The following is a 27,867-nucleotide window of genomic DNA, read 5'->3' as shown; positions in this document are numbered from 1 at the left end:
TGGGTGTGACTAAATCTCGCAGGACTCTTTCAACTCGGAAATTCTGACTTTACAAAGAAAGGATGACAAAAACTGCCCTGTTTTCAAACACGTTACCCAACACTGCTGCTGTTCAAAGGGACTTCTGGAGGCGCACGTGAGCCGTAGGAGTGACTGAGCACGTCCTGTGTGCTGGAGGCCCGTCCCAGTTGTTTCATGGAAGGACCAGCGTATGGCACTGGTTGATAGTGGTTAACGGTTGAGTTTGGATCTCCACTCCGGAACTTCTTGGTTCTGTTCTCCTGGATGCACAGCCTGTCTCGGTGCTTCAGTTTCTCATTCATCAAGTGGAGGGAATAGAGTCTGCTTTGTAAGCTTGCTGAGAACTGAATGAGATAGTGCGTGAACAGTGTCTACACGCAGAAAGCACTCAGTGAGTTATAGCTGCAATTATTTGACAAGTATGAATCACCAGCAACAAAAGAGGGGAAACTACATAGGAAATAGGGTGAGATAATAAGGCACGTGTAAGACGCGAGGCGGTGGGGTGAGTGGAGACTCCAGAAGGACCAGGAAGGCTGTGGCAGGAGCAGGTTTGCCTCGGCACGTCCCAGTGGGGAGCAGTCTGCAGTTCGGTTTTGGATTTTGACGAGACTCTTAAGTGAATGTAATGAATGGGTAGTCCCAGGGAGCAGGATTATAGATTTAAGTGAAAAGTAGTCTACTGTTAAGTGAAGAAGAGTATTTCTGGAAGGAGAAGATGGTCAAATCTGTCAAATGCTGATGGCCCCGCCATTTGTCTGGTTGTGCAGACCGGAAACCCAGGGGTCCTTTATTCATCCCTGTTCCTTCTGCTCACGTCCAGTCTGTTGGGGAGCCCTGCGGGCTCTGCTTCAAACTGTGTCTCTTCATCTTCATTTCTTAGTCCCAGCCACACCCATCATCTCTTCACCTCAGCAATTTCCTCGCTGCTCTCCCCTGTTCCACTCTTGACTCTATAATCCATCCTCCACATAGCAGCCAAACGGATTTAAATTAAAAAATCAGATCACAAAAGCCCTGCTTCCAGTGGTTTGCTGTTATACTCAGAATAAAATCCAAGGCTTTTCAGATCCATTGCCTTTCACGCCCTGCCTTGTCTGACCTTGCCTCCCTCTCCCTGGCTCCTCCCCTCAAGCCACTTGAATCCTTGTGTTCTTTGAATGTGCTCAAGCTCTCTCTGGCCTCGGGACTTTGTGCTCACCCTACTTGAAATAGTCTCATGCTGGATTTTTGCATGACTCACTCTCACACATTAGACTCTAAATACATGTGATTTGAATATGAATTTGGGAGTCTTAAGAATTCTTAACTGGGAGTGGAATTCATTGGCTTGACCTCACTTGCAGTGTGTACTGTGAATTCGAAGATTGTGGTGTAATGGCTCTGGTTCCTTCCTCCTCAGAAATTTAGAAGGTATTCCTGTGGCAGCAGAAGTCAAAAGAGAGGAGAGTAAATCAGCAAATATTTACTTAGGGCCTACTGTATACAAGGCAGCGTGGGGGAGATGTTAAGAGAGGAAAAAGCATAGATCATGGTCAGAACTCAATTTGGATCCCAGCTCTGGGCACCCATTAGCCGGGAGAGTTTGCACACGTTTTCTGAGTCCTGGTTTTTTCCTTTCTCAAAGCAGACGTGGATCCTTTCCTCTGGAAATGTGACGGTCTGCCTTGGGGTCTGGAGCCCCCTGGACTTCTAGGGGAGTTTTTTTTTTTGGGGGGTGTGAGGAAGATTGGCCCCGAACAAACATCTGTGCCAGTCTTACTATGTATTATATGTGAGTTGCTGCCACAGCATGACTGACGAGTGGTGTGGGTCTGCACTCGGGATCCAAACTTGCGAACCGGGCCACCAAAGCAGAGCACAGTGAGCTTTACTACTACGCCATGGGGCTGGCCCCTGGGGAGAGAAAATTTATGCGACGTTGAGGGCGCGTATGATTTTTTTCTGAGAGAGAAAAAGTGGTGAGGAGCCATGATGAAGGTTTCAGTGCAGGACTGTGTAATGTACCTGGCTCAGTGCCTGGTGCTTAGTGCGCCCTCTGTGGAGGGTAATGACCACCATCGTTGTTGCTGGTGGGCTGTGGGCACAGTGTGTCACAGTGTCAGTTTGCATTTATTTGTGGTTTTGAGAGGCAGTGTGACTTGAAGAGCCCAGGCTTTGGAGCAGTATTGCCTGAGTTGATACTGTTTGGCTGTTTGGTAGCTGTGTGATCTGCGGCAAGTTTCTTAACGACTCTGTGCCTCCCTGTATGAGTTTCCTGTTGCTGCTGTAACAATTACCACAGTTTCAGTGACTTGAAACAACACGCCGTTCTTCTCTTACAATTCTGGAGATGAGAAGCCTTCCGTCAGTCTCACTGGGCTGAAATCAAGCTGTTGCCAGGGCCCTGCTCCCTGTGGAGGCTCCGGGGGAGAATGTGCTGACTTCTCCAGCATCTAGAAGCCACCTGCATTTCTTGTCTCGTGGCCCCTTCCTTGCTCTCCAAAGCCAGCAGTGGAGCATCTTCAAATCTCTCTCTGACCATGGACCCTGCTTTTGTCATTCATCTCTTCTGAGCTGACCCTTTTGCCTGCACTTTTAAGGACCCTTGTGATTTCCTGGACCCACCCAGATAGTCCGGGATTATCTCCCCATCTCAAAACCCTTAATTTAATCACATCCACAACATTCCTTTCATGATGTAGAAGTCCTATAAAGTAGTTTATTGCAGGTCCCAGGGACTAGGGTGTGGACCTTGTGGGAGGGGGCAGTATCTGTCTACCCACTCAGCTTTCTTATCTGTAAGCTGCGAATAATGATGGTGACTACCTTGCAGGTATAGGATAAATTGCTTAGAACAGTGCTTGGCATACAGGATCTCTTACTAAGTGTTACCTTTGCTTTTGTCTTTTTAGTGGCTGCCTACCCAGGGCAGGGTGGGCCTCAGAGTCCACCATAAATCGCTCTACCTTATTGTCACCTTTATCTATTAGCTGATTATAGTAGCCATTTTCTAGCCCTGTAACTTTGGTTAAGCTAGTTAAACTCTTTGTGCCTGTTTCCTCACTTGCAAAATAGGGGTAACAAGGTACCAGCTTATAAGGTGGTCATGAGGTTTAAATGACATAATACATGTAAAGACTTTGGAACAGTGCTTGATACATAATTAGTGTTCAATACATCATGTTAGCTATTATTATTTTATTAATTTATTTTTTTGAGGAAGATTAGCCCTGAGCTAACATCTGCTGCCAATCCTCCCCTTGGTGACTGGCCCTGAGCTAACATCCGTGCCCATCTTCCTCCACTTTATATGTGGGATGCCTGCCACAGCATGGCGTGCCAAGGAGTGTGTAGGTCCACACCCGGCATCCAAACTGGCGAACCCCAGGCCACTGAAGTGGAACCAGCGAAGTTAACCACTGTGCCACCGGGCCGGCACCAGCTATTATTATTTTATCACGTGCCAGACTTATGTCATTCTGCTGATGGACACTTGGGTTTCTCTTGGTGTGCCTATCAATTCAACAGCTGTGTGAGGAGCAGTGTCATAGGTGCCAAGCACAGTCAGATGCTAGGGATACAATGGTTTCTGGAGCGTACATTCTAGGAGGAGCGGACAGTGAGTGTATGAACAAGTAGCCTAATGCCAGATAGAAGAGGGTGTGGACTCATTTTGGAGTAAGGTGGCCAGTGTGGATTTCTCTAAGGAGGTGGCACTTGAGCTGAGACCTAAAGATGGGTCATGTGAAAAGTTGGGGGAAGAAGCAGAAAGAACAACTCATGCCGAAGTGTTATGGCGGGAGCAAATGTGTTTTCTAGGATCCAGGAAGGCCTGCGTGGCTGCTGGCAGGTTACCAAGGGAGGGAGCAGGGTGAGTCGAGCGGCGCGCAGGCTTGTGCTCAGGAGGCTGCACAGGGAACCTGTGACAGATTGGAGCAGGAGAGCGGCATAATCTGGTTTCAAACGTCTCTGCCTGAGGTAGGGCCAGTGGATTGGGGGGCAAGAGCGGAAGCGGGGAGGCCGGCTGGAAGGCTGCTGCGGTATTGTAGGTGGGAAGCGATGGAGCCCAGAGCAGGGGTGGCCGTGCAGGTGGCGGGAAGTGGATGGACGCTGCCACTGTGAATGTATTCGCACGTGGTTTTGTGCCAGCTTGAATACTTCTGTGGGGTTGGTTCCTAGGAGGGGGATTGCTGCGTCGGAGAATGAGTGATACCAGCCGACATTCTCCAAGTGCTGACCGTGTGCTGGGGCCTATTTTAAGTGCTTTTCCTGTAATGGAGCCATGAATGAGCAGTAGTCTCGGGGCCCCCAGCCTGGTTGGGGGTTGAACACACGTAAGCACACTCAGTGTTGATGGCAGATCCGTGAGAAGCTCCCGGGCAGTCAGCGTGCAGAGCTCTGTGGGGTGCAGGGTCGTGGAGAGGCCACGCGGCTGCCTGTGACTTATGTCAGAGGCCTGGAGATGCCACGCTGCTCTGCGAGTTCTGAGGACGGAGTGCTCGCCTGAGTCTGCCGCCATAGGGTGGGACTTTCTGAGGCCCTGGCCTTCGAGTTGGGGTGTGAAGTCTGGGGAAAGGCTTGACCAGACACGGAGAGGAAGGGAGCGCATTTCAGGTGAGCGGGCTGCTGTGCCGGAAAGTCCGCGGGTGGGAAGCCGGAAGTGTGTTGGCGAGCGAGTAGTCCGCTCGTAGTAGGAGATGAGGCTGGGAGGGCGAGAGGGAGCCAATCCTGAGTGGCTTTAGATGCCAGCTTTAGATTTTTTTTTCCTCTGTCAGATTTTTTAAAAATCATAATCAAGCCCATCCCTGAGCCCTTTTATGATTAAGGCAGTGGGGATTGAGAAATTCAGTAAGTTCAAGTAACATGTATCGGGCATCTGTTATATGCCAGGGATTATGCTGGGTGTCTTTACACACACATTTTGTCAGCTTGTTGAGGGGATTAAATGATAGGAAGTCAGAATTGGTATCCCCATTTTACAGATAAACCAGCGGCAGTTCAGAGAGACTGCAGCCTGTCCAGGTCACCCAGTTAGGAAGAGGCAGAGCCTGAATTCAAACCGAGTTTTCAGACCTGGAGGGCATTAGTGGTGGGCAGTGCCCATTGCTGGAGAACATAAAGGAGAGCAGAGCCTGCGAAGAAGTTAGTGGGTTTGGAGATTTGAGGAGGCCATTGGTAATGTTTGAAGATCCAGATTCCTGAAGGAGAGCCAGGCTGTTCTAGTTGGATCCTCGAGGTCCTGGAGCAGCCGCGCAAGGAAGTCCCCAGTCCCTCAGACTGAGAGGGAACTTAGATGCTGGCGTTCCAGCTGCGGCAGGGTCAGGGCCAGGGGAAGGGAGGACTCGTAGACTAACGGTGCCCGCAGAGACCCGGAACGCACAGCAACATGCACGGTGCTCAGCCTTCCCGATGTCACTGGTTTGCTATGTGCACCGTATTCTCTTTGGAAACATTGCTTATCCTTCCACCCCCTGGTGGTAAATCTGTGCTGAGACCTGCTCAGCACTAGCACCTCTGTTCTTCACCTTGCTCGTGCATTCTCTACCCTCTTCCCGATTGCTTCCAATTCTAGTGAAGTGGAATTGTCGCTTGAAAGGCTAGTGTCTGCTAGCCTGTGGTTGGCAGTGCAAGGTCCCCACAGGAAAAAGGCAGTCATGGAGAAGCTGAGACCCAGACCTGTCTTCGAGGGAAATATTGTCAGTATTCTCCCCTCCCTCCATTTTACCCCGTGGTCACATCAGCGAAGGAAATCCAGAGTCTGCTGGCATCAAGGGCCAGTGCAGGACCCTATCTCATCAGCACCGTTCTCGTTAAAGACTTCTAGTCTCATGCCTGCAAGTGTCCACGATTATGAGGACCGTTTTTGGAAGAGAGTGTCGGCAGTTCTCCCTCACACTGATACTTGTTGAGAATCAACTCACTTTGTAAGTTAAGAGCAAACTCCCTGGCCGGCAGCAGAACTTGCATTTATCTGAGACTGTTGGTAGTTCTTACTAGTCCTTGTCAGTATGAATAAGTGTACATTTGCTGCAGAATTATTAATGAGTTTAATCACAGGGTGCTCCCGAAGATCCTCATGGGGTTGTTTCAGAATATATGATGAAACTCTTTATTTCCTTTTTCAAATCTGAAAAATTCTGATTCTGAAACACTTCCGGTTCAGGGGATTTCAAATAAGATGATATGGGCGTCTGCTGCCTCCCACTGACCTCAGAGTTAAATCCGGACTTCCTGGGATAGCCCAGGAGCAGCTTTTTTTAGCCTCGTCTTCTGTCACTTTAGAATTAGAATGGTCCAAACACTTCCCAGATACACTGTCTTTGGAGGGGCCACGTTTTAGCTTCTGTATCACAGCCTACAGAGTGCCCTTTCTCACCACCTCTCCTGCTGTCCTGCTGATCCAAGCCGCCATCCTCTCACCTTAACGGCGACAGTCTTCCCCCTGATGGCTTGCCATCAGGCTTGGCTTAAATGCAGAGTCCTTCCAGTGCCTGGAGGAGCCTTCGTGATGTGGCCCTGGTCTGTCTGCAGCCCCTGTCGCACCGCTCTCCCCTGCGCTCGCTGCTCTGCAGCCGCTCTGTCCTTCCTGCCCCGGGACCCGCAGGCGCTCCTGCAGCTTCTGCACTTGATGCTTTCTCCCCCTGGTGTGCTCTTCTCCAGATATCTGTATGTCTGTCCTGCGTTCCATTTTGATTTTTGCTCGGCTCCTCCTCAGAAAGGCCTTCATGCTCAGCCTGTCTAAGATGGTATCCTCTATCATTCTTGATCCATATCAAGTTGGATTTTTCTTCACTTTTTGACGTTTTACATGCTCTCATTTGCCTCCTTCACGAAGTGTAAGCTCCGGGAGGGCAGGGATTATGTCTGCCTTATTCACTGCTGGATTTCCACCCCTTAGAGAGGTGCCTGGCGTCGGAGGGGCTCCGTAAATACTTGTGGAATGAATTCTCTGCAGGATGGAGTGGAGCCTGTCTCTTTCCTAGGTTTGAGGCCATGATGCTTCAGTGCATTTAGTAAAAACCAGAATTATTTCCCTGTTACTTTGTCTTTTGTCTTCGGCGATTCGTCGAGCGTCTTCTGTTCTCCGTTACCCGGTTAACAATGTCTGCCTTCTAGGCTGCGGGCCTCCCGGGTGCTTCTTGTCGGCATGAAGGGACTCGGGGCTGAAATTGCCAAGAACCTCATCCTGGCAGGAGTGAAGGGACTGACCATGCTGGACCACGAACAGGTGAGATGTGCAGCCCCTCCTCGCTCTCCTTGCTGACCGCCCCTCTTCAGTGTCACGCTACGACGTTTGGTGAGTTCCTCCTTGCCCTTCAGGGCTGGGAAAGGAGGGCTGGCGCGGATGGAACCGCAGCCACAGCCGTTGGACACTGACGGCGCTGGCACCAGCTTGGAATTCAGCCCCACCACATCGAGCTGGGTGACCAGCGGGGATCTCCGTCTCCTCGTTGAGCTCGCTTGTCTGGAAAATGGAGTTAACAAACATCCCACTGAGAGGGTGACCGTGGGAAGTAGAGGAGTGGCTTCCCCACTCTGCCTGTAAGTCACTTGAATAACTAAGTCAAAAAGCAAAATTGCCGCAGGGCTGTGTTAGGGTATGGCCTTCACCCCCACCCCCACTGATGCTGCTTTAGAAGTTCTAAGATGAGGCTCAGGAATACATGCATTTAAAAGACAAATTTAATTAAAAAAAAAGACACCCCAGGAGATCTTGATGTCGATGGCTGACAGACATTACTTTGGAAAACTGGATCAGAAAGAATGTGTGTGGACCTCATTGGCTTAGTGTAATAAGCATCCAATAATTAGTAAGTTATATGATATAATGTTGTTTCATTGGTAATATAATAATAGTGCTCGACTCATGTAGCTTTCTCTGACCTCTTTTCTCCAAGGTGAAAATAACTGCTTTTTTCTCTACATTCTCATGCCTCAATGACATTTTACTCTTTTTTAATAGAAAAATGCAAATATATAGAAAAATGGAGAGAACAGTATTTGATTCCCCAACTCCCTGGCTTCTGCAGATACCTATATTTTGTCGATCTTTTTTTTTTTTTTAATTTATCTTCTCCTCTATTTTTTTTTTAACAGTATTTTAAAGCAAATTCCAGAAATCGTGTCTTTTTAGGTAAAATGCTTCAAAGGTGGTGTCGTCATGTGATATTGTTTGTCTTTCTTTCCTGTGAGGCAGTGAACAGGGGTCCTGTCTCATGCTAAGTGACTAGCACACAGTGTGTGGTATAGGCTCTGTGGGCAAAAGTAAATGTTTATGAAATTTTTAAAAGCTCACCTGTTTGGGGTTTCAGAAGAAAAGAAACAGCTGGAATTATTTTTTGGAAATTCTGCAACATGAAGAGAAAGGTGGTTTGGCTCACTTAATATCACAGTCACAAATTGATTTTTGACTTGAATTCAAAACCTCCTAAGGAAAGAAAATTCCTGTAGGTCCGCTGCCAGGCTGTTGAGGTCAGAGAGCTGGCTGCTTTGACGTCGCAGTGGCCACAGTGCCCCTAGAGGCAGGAGTGCCCCTTCTGGAGGAAGGCTGTGTTTGCAGGGAGAGGGTAAGAGCAGAGACCCGAGATGGATGGTTCCTCAGCTTGCAGGCCCCTGGCGTGGAAAAATGAAGCCACACGGGATGGTGGCTTCCTCACGTGGTTGGGGGAATTGAGAATGGGGAACGGTCATATGGCACTGAGGGGTGTGTGGTACGCTTCTGTGACCGTCCCAGTGCGGGGATGAAGGCCACCCGGAGTTGGAGTGAATGGGCTCATGGGCATTCCTTGTTCCTCACCTTGAGGACTGACGGGGCCTTCCACCCGCCTGCCACTGCAAGGCCCATCTCCTTGGACTGGTTTTCAAGGCTTAGTGTGGTGGTTCTTGGTCTCGACTACACTGGAGAATGCTTGGGGAGTTACTTAACAATGATAGTTCCTCAGGGAGCCTAGCAGTCAGGGAGGGTTGAAAACCACTGACTTCACATAACCAGGTCCCAGCCCCCTTCCGGCCTGACTCCCACCTCATACATTTACTAGTTCGTGAACACTCGGGTGGTTCTCCCTTACAGTGGGCTCGTGCTTTTTCCCTGACTGGGAACATCCCGGGGAGACAGTGCTGTGTGGTGCACAGGCTTTGGAATCCTGCACCTTGGGCTCAGTCCCATCTGTTCAGTCTGGGCAGGGCCCTTAACCTCTCCTGTATCTCTAAAATGCTTATCTATAAATGAAGGTGTTCCTGCCTCCCCCTTAGAGGTTTTCACATAGTTTACGTCAACAGGCATCTGAGAGCACCTTCTCTGCCCTGAAGTCTGCAGGGTAGTGGGGATGCACAGAATTTGGTTCCCATTCTCAAGTCTTTCTCAAACCAGAGCAGGCTACCTGACTCAGGTTCTGATAGGGGACACGAAAGGTTTTCTGGAATTTTGATCTGAGCCGAGTCTTAAAGAATCAGTAGACATTTGTCAAGTTGAGGGGCTGTGTTTTAGACAGGGGACATTAGCAGTGGCGCAGAACAGTGTGGTAGCAATAGAATATAACAGGCAATTTCGTGTTTTTAGAGTATAAAGCAAAAGTGGTGGAGGGCGGGGACAGGTTGCAGGTAAGGTCCCAGTCATGAAGAACCTGCTAGTAAGCCCTACTGTCAGCTTTTACTTAGTGTTAGGTGGTGAGGATTCATGGAAGAGTTTCAAATGGGGGAGGGGTGACCTGGTCGGCTCTGGGCTTTCTGTAGCTCACTAACTGCTGTGTAAAGTGGTGGCACAAGATACAGGGTAGAAGGCCCCTCAGAAGACTGCTCTAGTCGGTTCCGTGAGGTGAAGAGGGCCTGGGTGATGGCACTGGTGATAAAGAGGGCCAGAAGCACGCCGGGGAGAACTGAGGGCGTAGAAGTGACAGGGCTGTATGTGGGCGTGGAATTTGCAGCTGATGCTTCTGAAGGGGCTGGACACTGTTCGAAGAGCGGTAGTCTTATTCTCTCATCTGGTCCTCACAGCGATGTTGAGAGGTAGGGATTATCATCCCTATTTTACAGATAAGAAAACTGAGGAAAAGGAAGTGAAGTACAGGTCCACCCAAGATCCCAGCAGTTAGTGGTACAACCAGGACCCAGGCCGGCTGGCTCCTGGCAGAGCCCTTGCGCTTAACCACTCACCAGGTGGCTGCCGTCAAGGAAATAGCCAGAATGTGAAGACCAGATTTCTGGTTCGGGTGACCACATGGGTGGTTGGTGGACTCATCATCAGAGAGGTCAAATATGAAAGGCCTATGGGATATCCAGGAGGAAATGTTGGGTGGGCAGTTAGTTTAATATAAGACTCAGATCGGTGGGGGCCGGCCCCGTGGCTGAGTTAAGTTCACGCACTCCGCTTCGGTGGCCCAGGGTTTCGCTGGTTCAAATCCTGGACGCAGACATGGCACTGCTCATCAGACTGTGCTGGGGCGGCATCCCGTGTGCCACAACTGGAAGGACCCACAACTAAAAAAATACACAACTATGTCCCCGGGGGATTTGGGGAGAAAAAGGAAAAATAAAATCTTTAAAAAAAAAAAGATCAAGAAGAGCAATTTGAGAAATATCAGTAGATTTTGGTAGAAACTAAAAGAGGCCTTGAGTTGGTTTATGGAGCCAGAGTGAAAAGATGAGTGATTCTAGAATGGAATCTTGGGGACAGACACACCTAAGAGAGCCCATAAAGAGACTGGAATGTCTAGCAAGCGAGGAAAAGAGCTAGGATCTGAGAGGCCAAGGGAGCAGAGAACAGATAATAACCAATATTGACAGAGGGATTAGTAAGTGCATTGTTTGTATTAACATCCTCGGTTTTCACGTGATTCCCTCGTACTCAAGGTCACTCAGTGAGTGGTTGAGCCAGGATTTGAATCCTGCCTGAGTTATCCCAGAGCCTTGCTCTTCCACACTCTGGTGTACAGCATCTCGGTGTGTACCGGACTCCCTGAAGAAGCAGGACAGAATGCCTCAAGGATACCCTGAGAGCATCGGCCTTGGGTGGGAGGAGGACCGGCTCAGTTTCTGGGGGGAAAGGCAGTGAGGGAGAGTGTGTGCTGGAGAGTTGGTGGGAGGAGAGGAGGGGCGAGGACTTCTCTTGCTCCCAGTCTTGGTGCAAGTGGCAAGGTCTTTCGTAGAGGTTAACAGTGGAGTTAGATGTTTGGTTGTGAAGAAATGCTTTGAGAACCTTATGGAATCTGTAATCCTACTGGGGGCTGTTGAGTGGTTATATTATCAGTCTTTGAGGCTCTCCTCTGCTGACATCCAGCCTTACCGGTGACATCATCTCTGTGCCAGCCCCCACTCATCTCTCCTCCTTTCTGAGTTTTAATTAAATTTAAGAGTTCATTTCAAGCATTCTTAATTATGTCTGACTTTTAACCACTTGGAGGTGGGGACTTCATCCTTTAAGCTACTATGTTTCTCTCTGAATGCTTGGAGTCGGACACATGGTAGGTGTTTGGAAAATTCTTACCTCTGGTAATTAGGTCGTTTTGTTAGCAGTTACAAATTGAAGTGCTGTAGAAGAAGAGAGCATGGACTTTTCTGGTCAGAGTGAATTTCCTCTATCAACACAAGGGGGTGCTCTTTACCCATCAATGCCCAGTAAAAAAAAAGTTAATTTCTCTATTTGAAAGCCTCAGGGGAATGTAGGGAGTGTGCATTAGACAGATACGTGCAAGCACAGTAATACAATTAGATGGTAGGTATTTTAATTATCCTTTAAATTGAAAGATGCATTGCCTTTGAGATTTGTTTTCTCCCCAAATTCAAGTATTAAAAACAAAACATTATTCCCAGGTTTCTCCAGAAGACCCCGGAGCGCAGTTCCTGATCCGTACTGGGTCTGTGGGCCGAAACAGGGCCGAAGCCTCTTTGGAGCGAGCCCAGAATCTCAACCCCATGGTGGATGTGAAGGTGGACACTGAGAATATAGAAAACAAACCCGAGGCGTTTTTCACTCAATTTGATGCTGTAAGTTTCATAGAGCGTGTAAAAATCTGCCGTGGGAATTAAGCAAATTAAAACACTGGCTGTATACGAGGTACACTGGAGCGTTAGACTCTCAGATTCTGAGCTTTTTCCCAGTCTGTTTAGACACCGTTCTGTTCCTTAGGTTTAGTGTGTAGCTTCGCGGGCTGAAGCCTTCCGTAGCCGTGGCGTCCGTGCCGTGTGCGCGCACTGCCGTGCTGGGGGAGAGAGTGTGGTGGTGGGTAGAAGATGTCGTTGGACCGGCTGTGGCTGTCTGGGAGTTGCTGTCTGTTGGTTTCTTCTTTGCGCATATGTTTCCTTAGACCAGGTTTCATCGTTGATGTTTTGTCTTCCTTCCAGAATCTTTGCACATAGGGTGATACATTTTATTGCAAAAGTTTTCTCCTGAAAACTTAACAAGTTGCTGATTAATTTCTGTAGCAGAATCATTTTTCTGTTAGAAATAGCAAACTACAGCTTGTGTTTTGTCTTAAAAAAAGAGCACACCTGATCTTGGTCTGTCTGTGTCTGTCTCTTTCACACAGCCACTTTGACCGTGTTGCCATGGATAACGAGACAAAATCACTATAGTCATAAGCCAAATGAGGCAGAGCCAGCCTCATTTGGTTTCACTGCCACGTCTATGCAAAGGTGAAAGGATAAGTTAAATTCTGTTTCGGTGTCTGTGACCTTTCAGACACGGTTCCCTGTACCCTGGAGAAGCTTGCCAAATGTTGGATAACCATGAAATAGTCACAGATGATCTGCTTGTTTTTTAAAGGAGAGGCCCATTCCGTGAGAGGTTAGAATTTGGGGCGGGTAGTTTGTTTTTGACACTGTTACGTTTCGCATGTGCATCTGTTCAGATATGGGCTTGGGATCATGGCTCATCTGTGCATTTCGTCTCTTTTTTGAAAAGAACTCATTCTATTTTGTAACTCCAGGTATTAGAATATTTTCTGTTTGGACGTAAGTCTTCACTTAATTTCTTTATCCATAGTACCCACGTTTGGTTTATTTTAGGTGTCTCTTGAGCTTGTAGCAATTAGAGGCTTTGTGAGAACTGGAGCGTGGGGCCAGTTGCTTACACGACGCTGGTGCACAGGGCAAGCATAACTGCCTTGTGGGCTGTGCTGGCCTGGTCCGCGCAGGTTTTACTGTCACTTTTGACCCCACAGGGATCTGTTAGGTCAGTTGATTGCATGTTCTGCTGTGGTGGCCGTCCTACCTTTGAGATTTGATTTTTCCTAGGTGACTGCATCCTTTGAATGACCCCAGAGACGCACATTCCTCTGAGTGTTATTTCAGTATTCTGGCTGCCAGACAACAGTAGAGAGATTCTATCAAATGAAAACATCCTTTAATATCTTCTCCAACTTTCTATGTCCAGAAGAAAATGCGTGCAATTTAGAATTTGTCTCCTTGGCCCTGATCACAAAGCTTCTCCCAAAAAGATGGTGTCTTATGCAGTAAAACAGCCATTTCCAATACCTCAGCTTATTGGAACACGACCCAGAGGCCTGGGAGCAGCGTTGATAGTTCCCCGGCGTGCATCACTGGGGCATTGTCTGGGTCTGAATGGAAGGTCACTGGTCCGTAACCTTGTCTTTTGTCCTTAAATTCAGATAAAGTTTCACATCGAAAACTGTGGAAAAATAATCTCGACAGGACTTGTTTATCTTCTTTATCTTTACATATCAGTCAAAAGAAGGGGGAAAAATGCCCTCGTATTTAAACGTGACCTTTGGGTCAATTTAAAAAACTGGTTTTGCTTTTTGCTGTAGCTTATTCAGATTGTAATAGATTTAATAATTTAGAAATAACGCTAAGTTATTATTGTGTTTTCCTTTTCATGAAAACTGTGAAATGTGGTTTATATATGTTTATGGATCAGGGGAAACAAATTCCCCTAATTTGAATGGCTTTTACTTTCTAACTAAATACGTTTCGTTTTGGTTGCAGAAAGTGACAGTGTCATAATTTACGTTTTCTACACACTGAAACCTGCAACTTTTCTTCTGTCTTCTAACCAGAGATCCAAAGAACCTGTTGTGCCGGTTTGAAAGCGGCTTTAGGCAGGCCCAGGGAGACTGTCCGTTAAGACTTACTGACACAGCAGGGCCGCGAGTCACAGTTCACAGAACTCACACCCAGCCAACTTCTTTCTTTCTGCAGGTGTGTCTGACTTGCTGCTCCAGGGATGTCATAGTGAAAGTTGACCAGATCTGTCACAAAAATAGCATCAAGTTCTTTACAGGAGATGTTTTCGGCTACCACGGATACACGTTTGCCAATCTCGGAGAGCATGAATTCGTAGAGTGAGTTGGGGAGAGAAGGGGAGAGCATGACATTTACAAAATGTAGGCATGGGCACTGGGAGGAAGTGAAGCACTTACGGAAAGTGTTTATTGTAATGCTTGGAACACTCGGAAACCAATTCCTTAACAGCTTACTGAGTATGGAGTGTGTTTAGAATTGCAGGAGATGTGGCCCTGGCCTTCCAAAGTGATAGTCTAGTCAAAAGCATAAAGAAAGCAGAGTTCTCATATGAAGAATCAACAAACACACACATGGATGAGGAGAACAGATCATTGGTTACCGGAGGGGAAGCGGGTCTGGGGTGCAAGACGGGTAAAGGGGCATCTGTGTGTGGCGACGGGTGAAACTGGACTGCTGGTGGTGAGCACAATGCAGTCTACACAGCAACTGCAATATACGAAGCTACACCTGAAATGTACACAATGATATAAGCCAATATGACCCCGATAAAATAATATTTAAAAAAAGAAAGCAGAGTTCTTAAGGCCATCGAAGTCCAGCACGTGGGTATCTGATCAGGGGCGAAGCCACACTCTCGAGTTAGGGAGGGCTTGGTTGGACTGTGAACTTGTTCCTGAGCTTGGGCTTGCGTGTCTCCAGGCTGAGAGAGAGTAAAATGAGTACAAATCGTTAGCCGGGCAACTCCGGAGGTACGCTCAGCCCAAGTCTACCTCGGAGAAGCTCCAAGGTCCAGAGACCGCTCTGCTAGAACAGACAGACCTTACCCTCGCCTCTTGAACGCTGAGATTGCAGACTGTGGCAGTTCTCACACGATGGGACCTGCGGTGTTTTGAACTTAGAGCTTCTAGATGAGAGATGGCAGATGATACCAATATTGTAAATTATCTGAGTTGGCGTTTGGCTGTGATTTCTGAACACCCCCGTTGTTAATGAGAGGTAGAGACCCTGTGTAGTAGGGCAAGCTTCCTACCAAGAGACAAGAACTGCTTTCTTCTCTTCAGCTTCTCAGGCAAGTCACTGAAATTTCTCCAGTCTGCAAGTTTCTTGACTGTAAAATCAAGATGGGGGAAGGACAAACATGGTTAAGATCGCTCATAATTTCAGTGCTTTCTGGCTTTAAGAAAATCTAGTTCTTTGGGCACATTAGAAATGGATAAAGAAGTCATGGTAGAGAAAAGCAGGCCGGGTTGTTGCACGGTGAGCTCCCTGTGGCAGGGGGAGGAAGTAAGTTGGCTCTGTTTTGTGGTTCGAGTGAAATGTACGGGGTTTGGTGAGAGCTCCCTGTGTTCTGGGCAGTGTGCTCAGCAATTTGTTCCTTCTCTCCTTATGAAAATCCCGTCAGAGACTCTTACTCCCGCACAGTGGATAGCTGATTTACCAGATAGTCCACGGCCGAGCTGGGATTTCAACCCAGATCTCTCTGACTCCAAAGCTTTTGCTCGTAACCACCATCCTATTCTGTGGCTGGGGATGCACTTTTTGTTCTAATGGCCTGATTCAGAGGGTAGAACTCGATTCCGTCCCCTTGTCACCCTCTAGGGAGAAAACGAAGGTTGCCAAGGTTAGCCAAGGAGTAGAAGATGGACCTGATACCAAGAGAGCAAAACTGGACTCGTCGGAGACAACTATGGTCAAAAAGGTATGTGTCCTGTGTGTGGGGGCATCGAGCGTCAGGAACCCCGGGACCTTGTAGGGGACAGGCAGTTACGGGTGCAAGCAAGGGAAGCAAGCATGTAGTCTTAAAGGGAGGGCTCTGGACAGACGGGGCCAGTGCTTGTCCCATTTAAAGGGGGGCGGCTGCTGCTTAGTGCCAGCCAGCTGTTGTCACAAGGGAGTGTGGACCCAGTGATGCCAGATGTGTCAAGAGAGTCAGAAATGTAGATATTTTTAACATGCTGTATCCCAAACTTTTTCTTTCTTACCCCCTTTTTTTTTTTTTGAGGAAGATTAGCCCTGAGCTAACATTTGCTGCCAATCCTCCTCTTTTTTGTTGAGGAAGACTGGCCCTGAGCTAACATCCGTGCCCATCTTCCTCTACTTTCTACGTGGGACACCTGCCACAGCATGGCTTGACAAGTGCTGTGTAGGTCTGCACCCAGGATCCGAACTGGCAAACCCCAGGCTGCCGAAGCAGAACGTGCGAACTTAACTGCTGCGCCATTGGGCAGGCCCCTTATTTTTTTTTAATTCATTTGTTTTAAGTGAGGAAGACGTCCATGTCCAGGATCTGAACCCGCAAACCCCAGGCCACTGAAGCGAAGTGTGTGAACTTTACCACTATGCCACCGGGCTGGGTCCCCCAAACTTTTTCATTTTGGCAACCTACTCAGCTTGCTCTGAGCGCTTGTTCCCGTCAGCCCTCTGGAGGCTGAAGAGGACGTGCCTGCAGGGCTTCTTGGCTCTGCGGGCCTCTGATGTGGACCTCCGGTGGGAGACGGCTTTTGGGCCAAGGCCTTGACTCTGTACAAAACAACTCTTTTTCAGATTGATAGACAGTTTAATTGAGTACGGTCCTAAGTGGGACGAGAGACAGTTTAAACTTGACTTGCTTTTGTTTTGCTCCTTTAAAGTAAAGTTTTTGGGGTTCTTTTTCCACCAAATAACCTTTTAAGAAAGAAAGGCCTCAGTGTTGACGAGTGTTATCAGGTATATATATATATGTATTTTTTTCACCATAGTTTATGTTAGGGGCTTAGACTCTCCTGGACTCGGTGCAGTCATTTCAGTTCATTTTGTAGGAAGAGGAGTGGGGTGGGAATGAGCAGCCGTGCTTCTGTGGCTGGTTGGAATCTGAGAAGGGAATCAGGCGATGGCGAAAACAAGATGAAGTGGCCAGAGTTGGTTTTGTTGAACTGAGAGGAAAGACATGACCAAGCCCGTATTTACTCTTCGCTTTGTAGATTTAAATGTCGAGAAAGAAAAACAGCTGGTCAGAGCACCGAGTTAGATTGCTCTGAGGGGGCATTCTGAGAGTGCAGAAACCACAAAAGAGGCTGCAGAAAACCGCCGAAGTGGAACTCTCCCAGTTTCCAGCGAGGCTGCCTTGGGGATTTTCTTTTTCTTGCTCTTTATGTTTGTATTGGAATAGTTTGATGCTGTGAGTGTGATACAGAGGAATTATTAAGCCCTAATTTTAGTGTCTATTCACAGGACTAGAATTATCCAGAGTGAGCATTGGTGTTTTGGCCAAAACTTGGGCCCTTTCTTTCTTTCTTCGGTTCTTTCTTTCTTTCTGAGGCCCAGTCAGGCTTTATCTGAATAGTCCCATGAGTTTGGAGGGGGAGATAAATTGTTAACTAACGGAGGAGTACAAAAGCAGCTTTGTGGGTGCTGTCAATTTATAAATCACACCCTCTTACAAGTGTGACACTTGGCCTTGGTGTGAAGGGTTTATGGCTTAAGGGCTTCTGGAGGCGGGTCTTTCACATTCAAATGGGGAGAGCCCTAGCTTTGTGGGCCCTTCCCAGCTGGAAGGCCCCCGGGAGTCAATTCCGTGGTACCCGCTGGGGTGGATCTGGAGCCACTTTAGCTAGCTATGAGGAGAATGTGGGCAGCCCAGGCAGGCTCTCGGCGGCCTCGCGTACCATTCCTGGGGCTCTGCACTCACAGAGCGCGCTGTGTGGCCTCTTCCTACGTGGGGCCCAGTTCGAAGGTATCAAAATATTCCCCAGCTGACGTTGTTAGTCAGCTGTTTCGCTGGGACAATTCAGGCTCGGATTCCAACCCCGAGCCCTTGAGGTTGCGAGGCATTTAGTGCATTCCTGATGACAGTCCCTGGGATTCCAAACCTTGTCTTTGTGTGGCTTCGCCAAGAGCGCTGGGCAAGGGCTGGGCTGACCTGGGATCGGGCCATGGCTTTGCCACCTTGCAGTAGCAGGTGGCCTCCATTTTGGCAGACTCCTCCCTGATTGCGGGGTTTTCTTCCAGCTCAGTTTCTTGGTTCAGATTCTGCCCTTTCGCCTAAATTGTCCAGAATAACTGGTTGGGTTATGCTCAGAGTGCAGGATGGGGGTGGGGAAGCAGCCACTTCCTGTTTCCTGTGAAAGGTTTCTGGTCAGGGTTCCCTTCCCCTCCCCCCTTTCCTTAGGTTCAACCAAATGTTGTAAAGCCGCTTTTGCTTCAAGGTACACATTGTGCTCCTAAATTAGAAACTTTACAAACAAAGAGGAAAACAGAGCTTGTGGTTTTCACACCGTCTAGGAAGACGCTGAGCCTTTCTAGCATGTGTGCGGTAAATAAGGCAGTGGGAAAATGCCTAGGCCACGGATAGTGCTCACTCGTTTGTTTGCTTCATTTGGCGTCCAGTAGAAGTCATGAGACATTTGATCGGATCGGGTCTTGGGCACAAACTGAATGCCCAGTAGATAAAGGAGAGAGCTATGGTTTTGTGGTGGGGCAGTGTCCAGAAGGTTCATAGTAGAAGGGTTAGAGTTGGCATGTGAAGAACAGTTTGCCAAGCCCCGCAGCCTGGACCAGCGCTCAGTCACGGGGAGTAGGACCCACCGACAGCATGATGTGGGACAGAGGGACTCTGGCATCCCTCACTCCAAAACAGCCACCTCTTTCTGTAGGAATTTAAAGTGCCTACTGTGTGCAAGGCACTGTATTGGGTGCAGGGAAGCACACCCAGTCCTGTCGTCTCCGTTTGCACCTGACGCCGCAGCTAAGAGAAGTTAAATGACCTGCCCGAGATCCCACGGCTGTGTGAGCAGGAATGGATGGGGGAGCACAGAGAGGGGCTAAGGGCGCGGGCTCGCCCTGGACTTATCAGCTGAATCCCCTTGAAGTTTCTAGGCTAGTTTGAAGTTTTATGAGGATGGCAGGATAAAATATGTGAAAATTGGGATCATTCCAGAAAAACTTTTAGGATAAAAGGCCACTGTCACACTCCCATGTTGCCGCTCACGTTCTTTATTGTTAGGAGCTGCCAGACATGATGCCTGATGGTGGTTACTCTCTGGAATAGGTCTTAAAAATTAAACATCAAGTAGGATTTGTTCATGGCATGCGGAGAAATACAGGCTTAATTTTACCTCCGCTTCTGAAATAGTAGGTGACTAATTCAGGCACTCTTAATACGCTTTTCATGAATTAGTTGTGAAATTCTACAGTTGAGTAGTGATTCATTGTTTTGATTCCCCCTTTCTGAGCAGTTTGTTGACAACTGTCTCATCCTCCTCTCACAGCATCCTTAATGAGACATTCCTGATGACTGACCGGCGCAGTCCCCCCCTCGCGTGTGGGTCGGCCTGGCTTGTAGTGCTCAGTGCACTTCAGACTGCTTGTCGAGCCTCTCCTGTGGGAGTTCAGTTCCCTAAGGGCAGGTCGCTTTTGTTCCCAGTCCCATCAGGAAACATCCGGGCAGTGTAGTTGTGGCTGTGCCTGCACCATAGTGTGACAACTCTGGAGGAGATTACTGTCGGTTTAAGAAAGAATTCTCAAGTTAACTTCCTTTGTGACCAACTAAACGGATTAACCTTGTAGTACATTAGTTCTCATAGTTTAGGTTATTTAGGCTGAGCTGAGAGAACAGAATTCCAAAGAGGACAAGGACTTGGCCTGGAATATTTAGAAGTCAGTCGTTGGCTTGCCTAGACCACGACTTTCAAGCCAGAGAGGTTCAAAACCCTGCTGGGGGGCTGGCCTGGTGGCGCAGTGGTTAAGTGTGCATGTTCTGCTTCTCGGCGGCCCAGGGTTCACCGGTTCGGATCCCGGGTGGGGACATGGCACCGCTTGGCACGCCATGCTGTGGTAGGCATCCCACATATAAAGTAGAGGAAGATGGGCACGGATGTTAGCTCAGGGCCAGTCTTCCTCAGCAAAAAGAGGAGGATTGGGAGCAGATGTTAGCTCAGGGCTAATCTTCCTCAAAAAAAAAAAAAACCAAAAAACCCTTCTGGTTGTCAGACTCCCTTGGTGGGGGGAGAGAGGGGGAGATGCAGGGTGCAGATTGTGGAGTTTGGGGGCCTGCTGGCAGCAGGTTTTCCAGGCAGACAGTTGTGGAGTGTGGGGTGGGTGCCGGTGGTGCCTTGTCCCACAGGGGAAATGTTTCTAGGCTCTAGGGATGAGGGAACAGGGTCCCTCCCAGCATCACAGCACAATCTACTCTGTTTCTTTCTACTGTGATATTTGATAGACAAAAATGGTGTGACATCAATGCAAGTTACAGAACATAACCGTAAAGCAAACACTATCCAACTTAAAACCCACCATTTCTAGTACTGTTGTACCTATCTGTGTGTTCCTTCTCTGTCTTCTCTCCAGGGCTGCTGGTACGTTTGTGTGGATTTAGTAAGGTACCCTGGGAGGGGCGGGTAAAGCCCTGCTGGGCGTGGTGTCTTATCACTTGTTTGTAAATCTCAACAGTGGAATAAAACTTACTGTGTGATGTTACAGGTATCCATGAAGAAAATTACAGCTGCGGGGTTGGTCCCGTGGCAAGTGGTTGGGTTTGCGCCCTCTGCTTCGGCGGCCCAGGCTTTTGCTGGTTCGGATCCTGGGGGCGGACATGACACCGTTCATCAAGCCGTGCTGAGGTGGTGTCCTACATAGCACAACCAGAAGGACCCACAACGAGAATATACAACTGTGTACTTGGGGGGACTTTGGGGAGGAGAAAGAAAAAGATTGGCAACAGAGGTTAGCTTAGGTGCCGATCTTCAAAAAAGGAAGAAAAAGAAAAATATAGCTAGCCACCATGTGCCCACCAACCAGTTTGGAGCATAAAACATGATGCCCGGTGTGGTCGAGGCCCCCTGGCTGTCCCTCCGCAGCTTCAGTAACCACACCCTCAGTGGTGTTTCTCGTTCCTGTCCATTTCTTCTTACTATGCGTGTGTGTATTTCCGAGCATTATAGAGCTGTTTGGTGTGCTTTTGCACTTCTTAAACATGGGTTTCATGTTGTGTGTGTGCGGCCACGGCTGTCTAAGAGCAGCCTTGTGTTCGTATCTGGTTCTAGGGCTTCGCTGTCCATTATGGTCGCCACTAGCCACGTGTGGCTATTTAAAGTAAGATTAATTAAAATGAAATAAAACAGAAAATTCAGTTCTTCAGTCTCGTGACGTTTCAGATGTTACTAACCACATGTGGCTCTTGGCACTCGTGTTGCAGAGCATAGATGGAGAATGTTTCCATCCTCACAGCAGCTTCTCTTGGACAGCACTGCTGGGCAGTCTTTTTTTTTGGCTGTAGAATATTTGTCTGTTGCTCTGTCGATGGGCGTTTAGGTCTGTAAGTCTCTGCTGTTAGAGACTGTGCTGCAGGCGGTGGGGTGTGTGTGGATGGCCTCCTTGGGTACAGTGTGACCTCCCCAGGGTGTGTACTTAGGAGGAACACTGGGCTGTGAGCATCTGTTGACAACCTGACCGGGCCCTGCTAAAATCTCTCAAGTAGTTATATCAATTTGCATTCCCAAACCAGCGGTGTGTACCGGTGACATTTGGTGTCTTCAGGCTCTTGCCCCAGTGCTGGGTGTGAAAACTGTCCCGGGCTGTGGCTGTCATTTGTTAGAGTGCTTTGAAAACGAGAGCCTCCCCGAGTATGTGTGGAAGGTGGACTCAGGAATCAGTGGTTCTGGGGGTGGCTTCACTTGTGATGTGGGTGCCGCTTTACGCCCAGAGCTGTGTCACTCGTTAGAGGTGTTGAGCCTGGTTTGAAGAGTAAGATAGGTCCACGGTCCCAGCTCTGGAAAATACAGAACCAGCTGAGAAAACGTGAACCCTGCTAGGCAGGAATGACTCTAATGCTGCTGTCGGTATCTTTTCTAGGCACACACGTGATAAAATTGGAGTACTAATTAGTATATTTGAAAGCATGGAAGACATATATGGTGACCAGACGTATGTGATGTGTTTGTGTATTGTCTTTGGCTTTTTTTGCTCCGTGTGCTTCATAAGCACGGCCCAGATCTTGTGTCGACCGTGAGGGGCGTGACTGAGTGGTTCTCTAGGGCTCCCTCGTTTTGCCCTGCTGTCGTCCGTTGAACCAGGCCCCTGCTGGACTGACGGGATTGCAGTTTCCCACTATTTTAAAGGGCTCGGCATGGCCCTGTAATTCGGTGGCTGCTAGACTGTGCAGAGTTCATCTTTTATATTTATTGTTGGGCTTTTTGGCAAATGAAAATCAGGTTGGATCCTGTCAGCTCGTGGGTATTACTTGTTGAAAATCTGGTCTTTTCAGCGCTGTGCCTTTCGCTGTAGTCCCTGCCGCAGGAAGCTGATGCCCGTTTGAGGAGGTGGTCCACTGACAGTGTCAGGGGGCTTGTTAGTCGTCTTGACTAGCCTATCAGAGTGTGATTCTTCAGGCCCAGAATGGGCAGGGAAGGAAATGGCCAGTGGAGGGGAGTGGTTGGGCCTTCTAGGCGGAGGGGTCCATGAGCCGAGGGCGTGGAGAAGTGGGAGAGTGCACGGGCCGTGAGAGCGCCCGGTTCTAGTGGGTCCGCTCAGTGCATGGTGGACACCGCTCCTGGCAGGCCCTGCCGGCTGACCGACCCTTCATTCCCTGAGAGCACTGTCGGGTGTGCTTTCTCTTCGTCAGTCCAATGCCAGTGAGGTGGGTGAGGCAGGTCCACCTTCTGCATGTGTCCTACTACAGCTGAGCGACTCGGTGAAGTCTTATCTGTGGTGGTGATGAGCCACGATAGTAGACTTTGGGTAGTTTGAACAAAAAAGGGGCATTAATTGGAGGCAGGTTGGAGTGGCACAGGAAGCATTGTGTAACTGCTGCCATCTGAGGAGGATAAAGACCAGGGCAGCAGGAATTTGGCCTTTCTCTTTAGAGCCCTGCCATCAGTGTCTCTGTGTCCAAACTTTTAAAGCCTCGATTCCCAGGGGAAAGGGTCTGACTGGTCTGGCTTGGGCTGCCTGCCCACCTCTGGTTCTGTCCTCTGTGGCTGCAGGGCTAGTACATATGACAGACAAGGCCACTAGGGGCCTCCTCCCCAGACACCAGGAAACATCCCTAAAAGTTGTCTGCCCCAGACAGGCCCGAGAGAGACAGATTAATTACCGAAAGTCACAAGTGGGAGAAGTGGGCATAGTTCTGCCCGTAGACTGGGGAGGAGAAGGGGCCTCTGTCCTTGGCCCCAGTGCTGCAGAAGCTCCCACCGTGGCCGCCTTCCAGCTGTTTCCCTCAGGGTGAGGATTCTGTGGGATCAAGATGTGTCCACCTGGAGTCTGTGGTTCCCGCTGTTCTAGACCATGTTCTGGATACTGGGGACCCTCAGAATCTCCTGCCCGGACCACCCTGGGCTTCCTTCCCAGGCGTTTGCGGGCTGCTTCCCTAATCTGCCTGCAGAGTGCAGACCTCGCCACCATGTCTGCGTGCCTAGGCCTGAGGGGCAGGTGGCCACCCTCCAGTGCAAAGCCCCCGGCACTGTGGCCCAGATCCGGAGGGGGAAGAGATGGGGGAAAGGCTGGGGGCAGCCTTCCCAGTGCAGCTCGTTCAGGCACAGAACTCCCAAGGAGGGTGAGAATCCCAGGTTTGAATCTGGTCTTCTAGCTGATTATGATAAGGTGTATTTCTCCAGGCAGAAGAATACAGTACGTTTTATTTAATAGCTTGTTAGTGGGATTTATAACTAAGTATGTAGACATGCAGTATGGGTTTTCATTTGTACTCTCGCCCCAGGCCCTGAAAGTGTTAGAGGTGGGCCTGCTTGCAACTGAGACTCTAAAACACAACTTTTTTTTTCCTCATTTGCCGTATAGTGGCCTAACAAATCAGTAGATTCTTGGCGCTGCTCCTAGCCAGGCAAACTACAGAAGTTCTCAATTAGGATCTGGGTAGTTTTTGAAACCTGATGAGACTTTGTTTCCTCATTCTGGTGGCATTCTCAGACCATGGTGTAGATAGTTTGATCTGTGTTGTAAGACTTGTTGAGAAGAGTTTGGCAGTCTGTAACAGGCACTAAATGTCACCAGGCTGACTATGTGACTTAACTTTTGAGGTCAAACAAACCCCTTGACCAAAAGATTTGAGGGCAGTATCAACATCTTGTATACTAGCTTTTACAAATGGCTGCAAACCTCAAAGGAGTGATTATGGGGAGGCAGAACGCTACCTTAAAAACCATGAGTGTTTTATCTTCACTAGCAATTGGAACTTTGACCTGTCAAACCATTGTGGTCCTTAGCAAGCTGTGTAAAGTGCCTGGGAGCTGGTAGGTCTTGGTTCACCTAGCCTCCTCCATTATACCATTGTTGTCTTCTTTCTCTTTTCTTCTTTAAGTATCCGGGGGGGGGGGGGGGGGTGTCTGTGTGTGTGTATTTGGAGAGAAGAAAGGAAGAGAGACACACCTTTATAAGTTTGAAATCACTGATACACTCACACACACCATCTTAAACTTAGTCAAAGTAGCTAGAACTGAGAAGCATTTGAGAATAAGGTGCCAACATGAAGCCCCATCCATCACTCCCAAATATGTCAGGCTGCATTTTCTCCAACAAGACATTCTCTCTAATCACAAACCAACCGTCAGTCAGGAAATTCACATGGATGCATCACTGCCGTCGAAGCCTCAGACCCCATTCAGGTTTGACCACTTGTTCCAGTCATGTCTGTAAATGGCAAAAGGATCCGGTTCAGCATCATGCCTGCGTCTAGATTTTCGTGACACTTTCGAAGATAACAAAGCAACTATTTTGTAAAACATCCCTTAATTTGGGTCCGTCTGATGTTCCCTTGTGATTAGATTCCAGCTACACATCTTCGGCAAAAATATTAGGGCATGGGTGCTTCTCATCTCATCCTGTGATCTGATACATGGTTTCCATCTGCCCCTTTACTGGTAATGTTGACTTTGATCATTTGGGTAAGATTATGTCTGCTAGACTTCGCCTTTAAGAGCAATTCCTCTTTTCCCTCTGTGACTAATATGTATTTTGTGGAGAGGTACTTTGAAAATATGTAAACATCCCATTCCTCATCAAATCTTATTAATTAGTTAATTTTAGGTCTATGGACTAATGGATTCTGGTTTATTTAAAGTACTGTAATCGATGATTATTTATTTTTACCCTTAAATTGTTCCACATTTGACCAGGGGGAGGTCCTTTAAGTTGACTCCTGTGTCCTCGTGACATGTCCCCATCATTCTTTGAGCACTTCCTTGTTTCAGGCACAGTAAGATGTTCCAGGCTGCTCGTGTACTCTCCCTGCCCCAGCTTTGAAATCAGTCATTTCTCCAAGGAGAAATGTTTCTCTGCGTAGGGAATGGTTATTAGAAACCGTGATCTGGATGTTTGGTGTGCTTCTGCCTTTTAAAATATTTTAGACCCTGTCAGTGGACATAGCTAGTTAATATTTTACTGTGTACAAACACACACTTGATCTACGTTTCTTTCTTTGTCTGTATATATTGAAAATGAGTTCACACCAGTAACTCGCCACAGGTTTCATTCTAGTTTTCTCTCTTTCCATATTTCTTTTTTTTCTTTATTGTGGTAACATTGGTTTATAACATAGACTTCATCGTGTTACCACCCAGAGGCTCGTTACCATGCATCACTGTACAGATGTGCCCTGTCACCCCTTTCGCCCTCCTCCTCCCTACTTCCCCCTGGTAACCACCAGTCTAGTCTCCGTATGTGTGTATTTGTTGTTGTTTTTATCTTCCACAGATAAGTGAAATCATATGGTATTTGGCTATTTGGCTTTCTTCTTTCTCTGCCTTATTTCTCTCAGCATAATCCCCTCAAGGTCCATCCATGTCGTCGCACATCGCAAGGTCTCACCTTTTTTATGGTTTAGTAGTACTCCATTGCGTGCGCGTGTATGTGCACCGCGTTTTACCCACTCATGCGCTGGTTGGCCCCTTTCCGTATCTCTGATTCTCTTCTTCTCCGACAGTGCGAAACCTCACCACCCACATTCTCAGTATATTTACTTGTTGCATCAAGCCCTGGGATGTAATCAGTCCCCACTTGCTGCCCCTTGGGGATGCCCTCCTTACCCCACTCTGCTCTGCCCCCTCCAGCCCGGCCACCCAGCTCTCCACGCACACACACTTTCCCAAGTCCCAACAAATGCCTTTTTTTTTTTTTTTTTTTAAAGATTTTATTATTTCCTTTTTCTCCCCAAAGACCCCCGGTACATAGTTGTATATTCTTCGTTGTGGGTCCTTCTAGTTGTGGCATGTGGGACGCTGCCTCAGCGTGGTCTGATGAGCAGTGCCATGTCCGCACGCAGGATTCGAACCAACGAAACACTGGGCCGCCTGTAGCGGAGCACACGAACTTAACCACTCAGCCACGGGGCCAGCCCCCCAACAAATGGCTTTTAGACTGAATTGTTCAGGAAAGGGAAAGGAGAACCATTTTCTCATTCATATTTAATTGTTTATGTTTCGTATATGAATGTGTCATGCATTTCTCAAGATAATTTGATTTAGCTTAGCAGGTTCCGGCTCTTCTTCCTCCTGCCGCAGGGCTTTTGCACGCGCCTTCTCCATTTCCACAGCCTGGAGCCTGCGGCCCATCCTGCTGCTTGTTTGTCGTGCTGTTGTTTATTAGTATTGTCATCCCGCGTCATCGTCAAACCGTTCCTCCACTGAGAAACATTTGATTTTTGTTTGTTTTTGGTCACTATCACAAAGAATGTTTTATTGACTGTCTTTAGACACACGTTCTTGCTCACTCGTGCTGGCGTTTCTGCACTGTGGACACAGCCGGGGTGAAAGAGAGCACCAGATGGAACTCGGTCAATAGGGGCTCTGCTCCTCTCCCTTCAGTGCACGGGGCGCCTGTCGTTCGTCGTTGTGTCCCCAGTGCCCAGGGAGCCCACAGTGAATGCTCAGGAAAGGTTGTTGGATTCGAGGGCCTCAGCTTCTTGCGCTGACCGGTAACCCTGAAATAATGGCACTTGTATGTGGTGAGGAGCTGCTGCCTTGTGATTTGCAGCCAAGTTCTTTACGCTAAGCCGTCTTGCCTTTCCCCACAGAAGGCGGCCTTCTGCTCCGTTAAAGAAGCCCTGGAAGTGGACTGGAGCAGCGACAAGGCGAAGGCGGCTCTGAAGCGCACTGCCTCCGACTACTTCCTCCTCCAAGGTGAGGGCTGCGGCGGCCTCCCACGTGTCTGCAGGCCCGGGCGCCTTCCTCCCTCACTGGCTCTGGAGGCCACTTGAGGCCCGCCATCAAGCTCTGACATCTCGGGGGGGTTTGCTTGTTTCATCATCTGTTGACGTGAACCGCCCCCTCAAGTTGAGCCTGAGACAACGGGGTCATCGATGAAGCAACTGCTCGCCACCGCTTCTCCTCCGCAGAGCTCTTCCCTGGCCTCCCAGCCGGCCTGGCTCTCCTGAGGCTCTGTCCCTCACCAGCCCTTCGCGTGCTCGGGGGGCTGTTGCGAAGTATTGGTTGGCTTCTCAGTGTTCCTCTGCCTGGCGCTTTTTAAATGTGTAGAATATTTAAAAAATAATAATGATGAACATTGAGTGCTTGGCAAGAGCCATTGGGGACAGATACTATTCCTGTTTTACAAACAAGGAAACTGAGGCACAGAGAGATTAAGGTTACTCGGTTCCCAAAGTTACACAGGAAGGAAGTGTGTAAATAATATCGGTTTGTGGATTAGTGTAAAAATAACCGTGTTTATTGTAGACAATAGCAA

The 27,867-nt window shown here is 48.5% G+C and overlaps 1 protein-coding gene across 2 annotated transcripts in view; it reads left to right on the top strand.

The window, feature by feature from the left end:
• SAE1 (SUMO1 activating enzyme subunit 1) overlaps nt 1-27,867 on the top strand; it is a 64,289-nt gene that overhangs the window by 4,812 nt on the left and 31,610 nt on the right. For both annotated transcript variants that reach the window (XM_046681699.1, XM_046681700.1), the window contains exons 2-6: nt 7,120-7,231; nt 11,812-11,985; nt 14,158-14,300; nt 15,802-15,901; nt 27,200-27,305. In XM_046681699.1, the coding sequence (XP_046537655.1) occupies nt 7,120-7,231; nt 11,812-11,985; nt 14,158-14,300; nt 15,802-15,901; nt 27,200-27,305 (635 nt within the window). The remainder of the gene's footprint in view (nt 1-7,119; nt 7,232-11,811; nt 11,986-14,157; nt 14,301-15,801; nt 15,902-27,199; nt 27,306-27,867) is intronic.

This window comes from Equus quagga, chromosome 13, assembly GCF_021613505.1.
Source record: "Equus quagga isolate Etosha38 chromosome 13, UCLA_HA_Equagga_1.0, whole genome shotgun sequence".
NCBI classification, from domain to species: Eukaryota; Metazoa; Chordata; class Mammalia; order Perissodactyla; family Equidae; genus Equus; species Equus quagga.
Note: the sequence above shows the minus strand (reverse complement) of the source record. Positions and strands in the feature narration are given on the sequence as shown.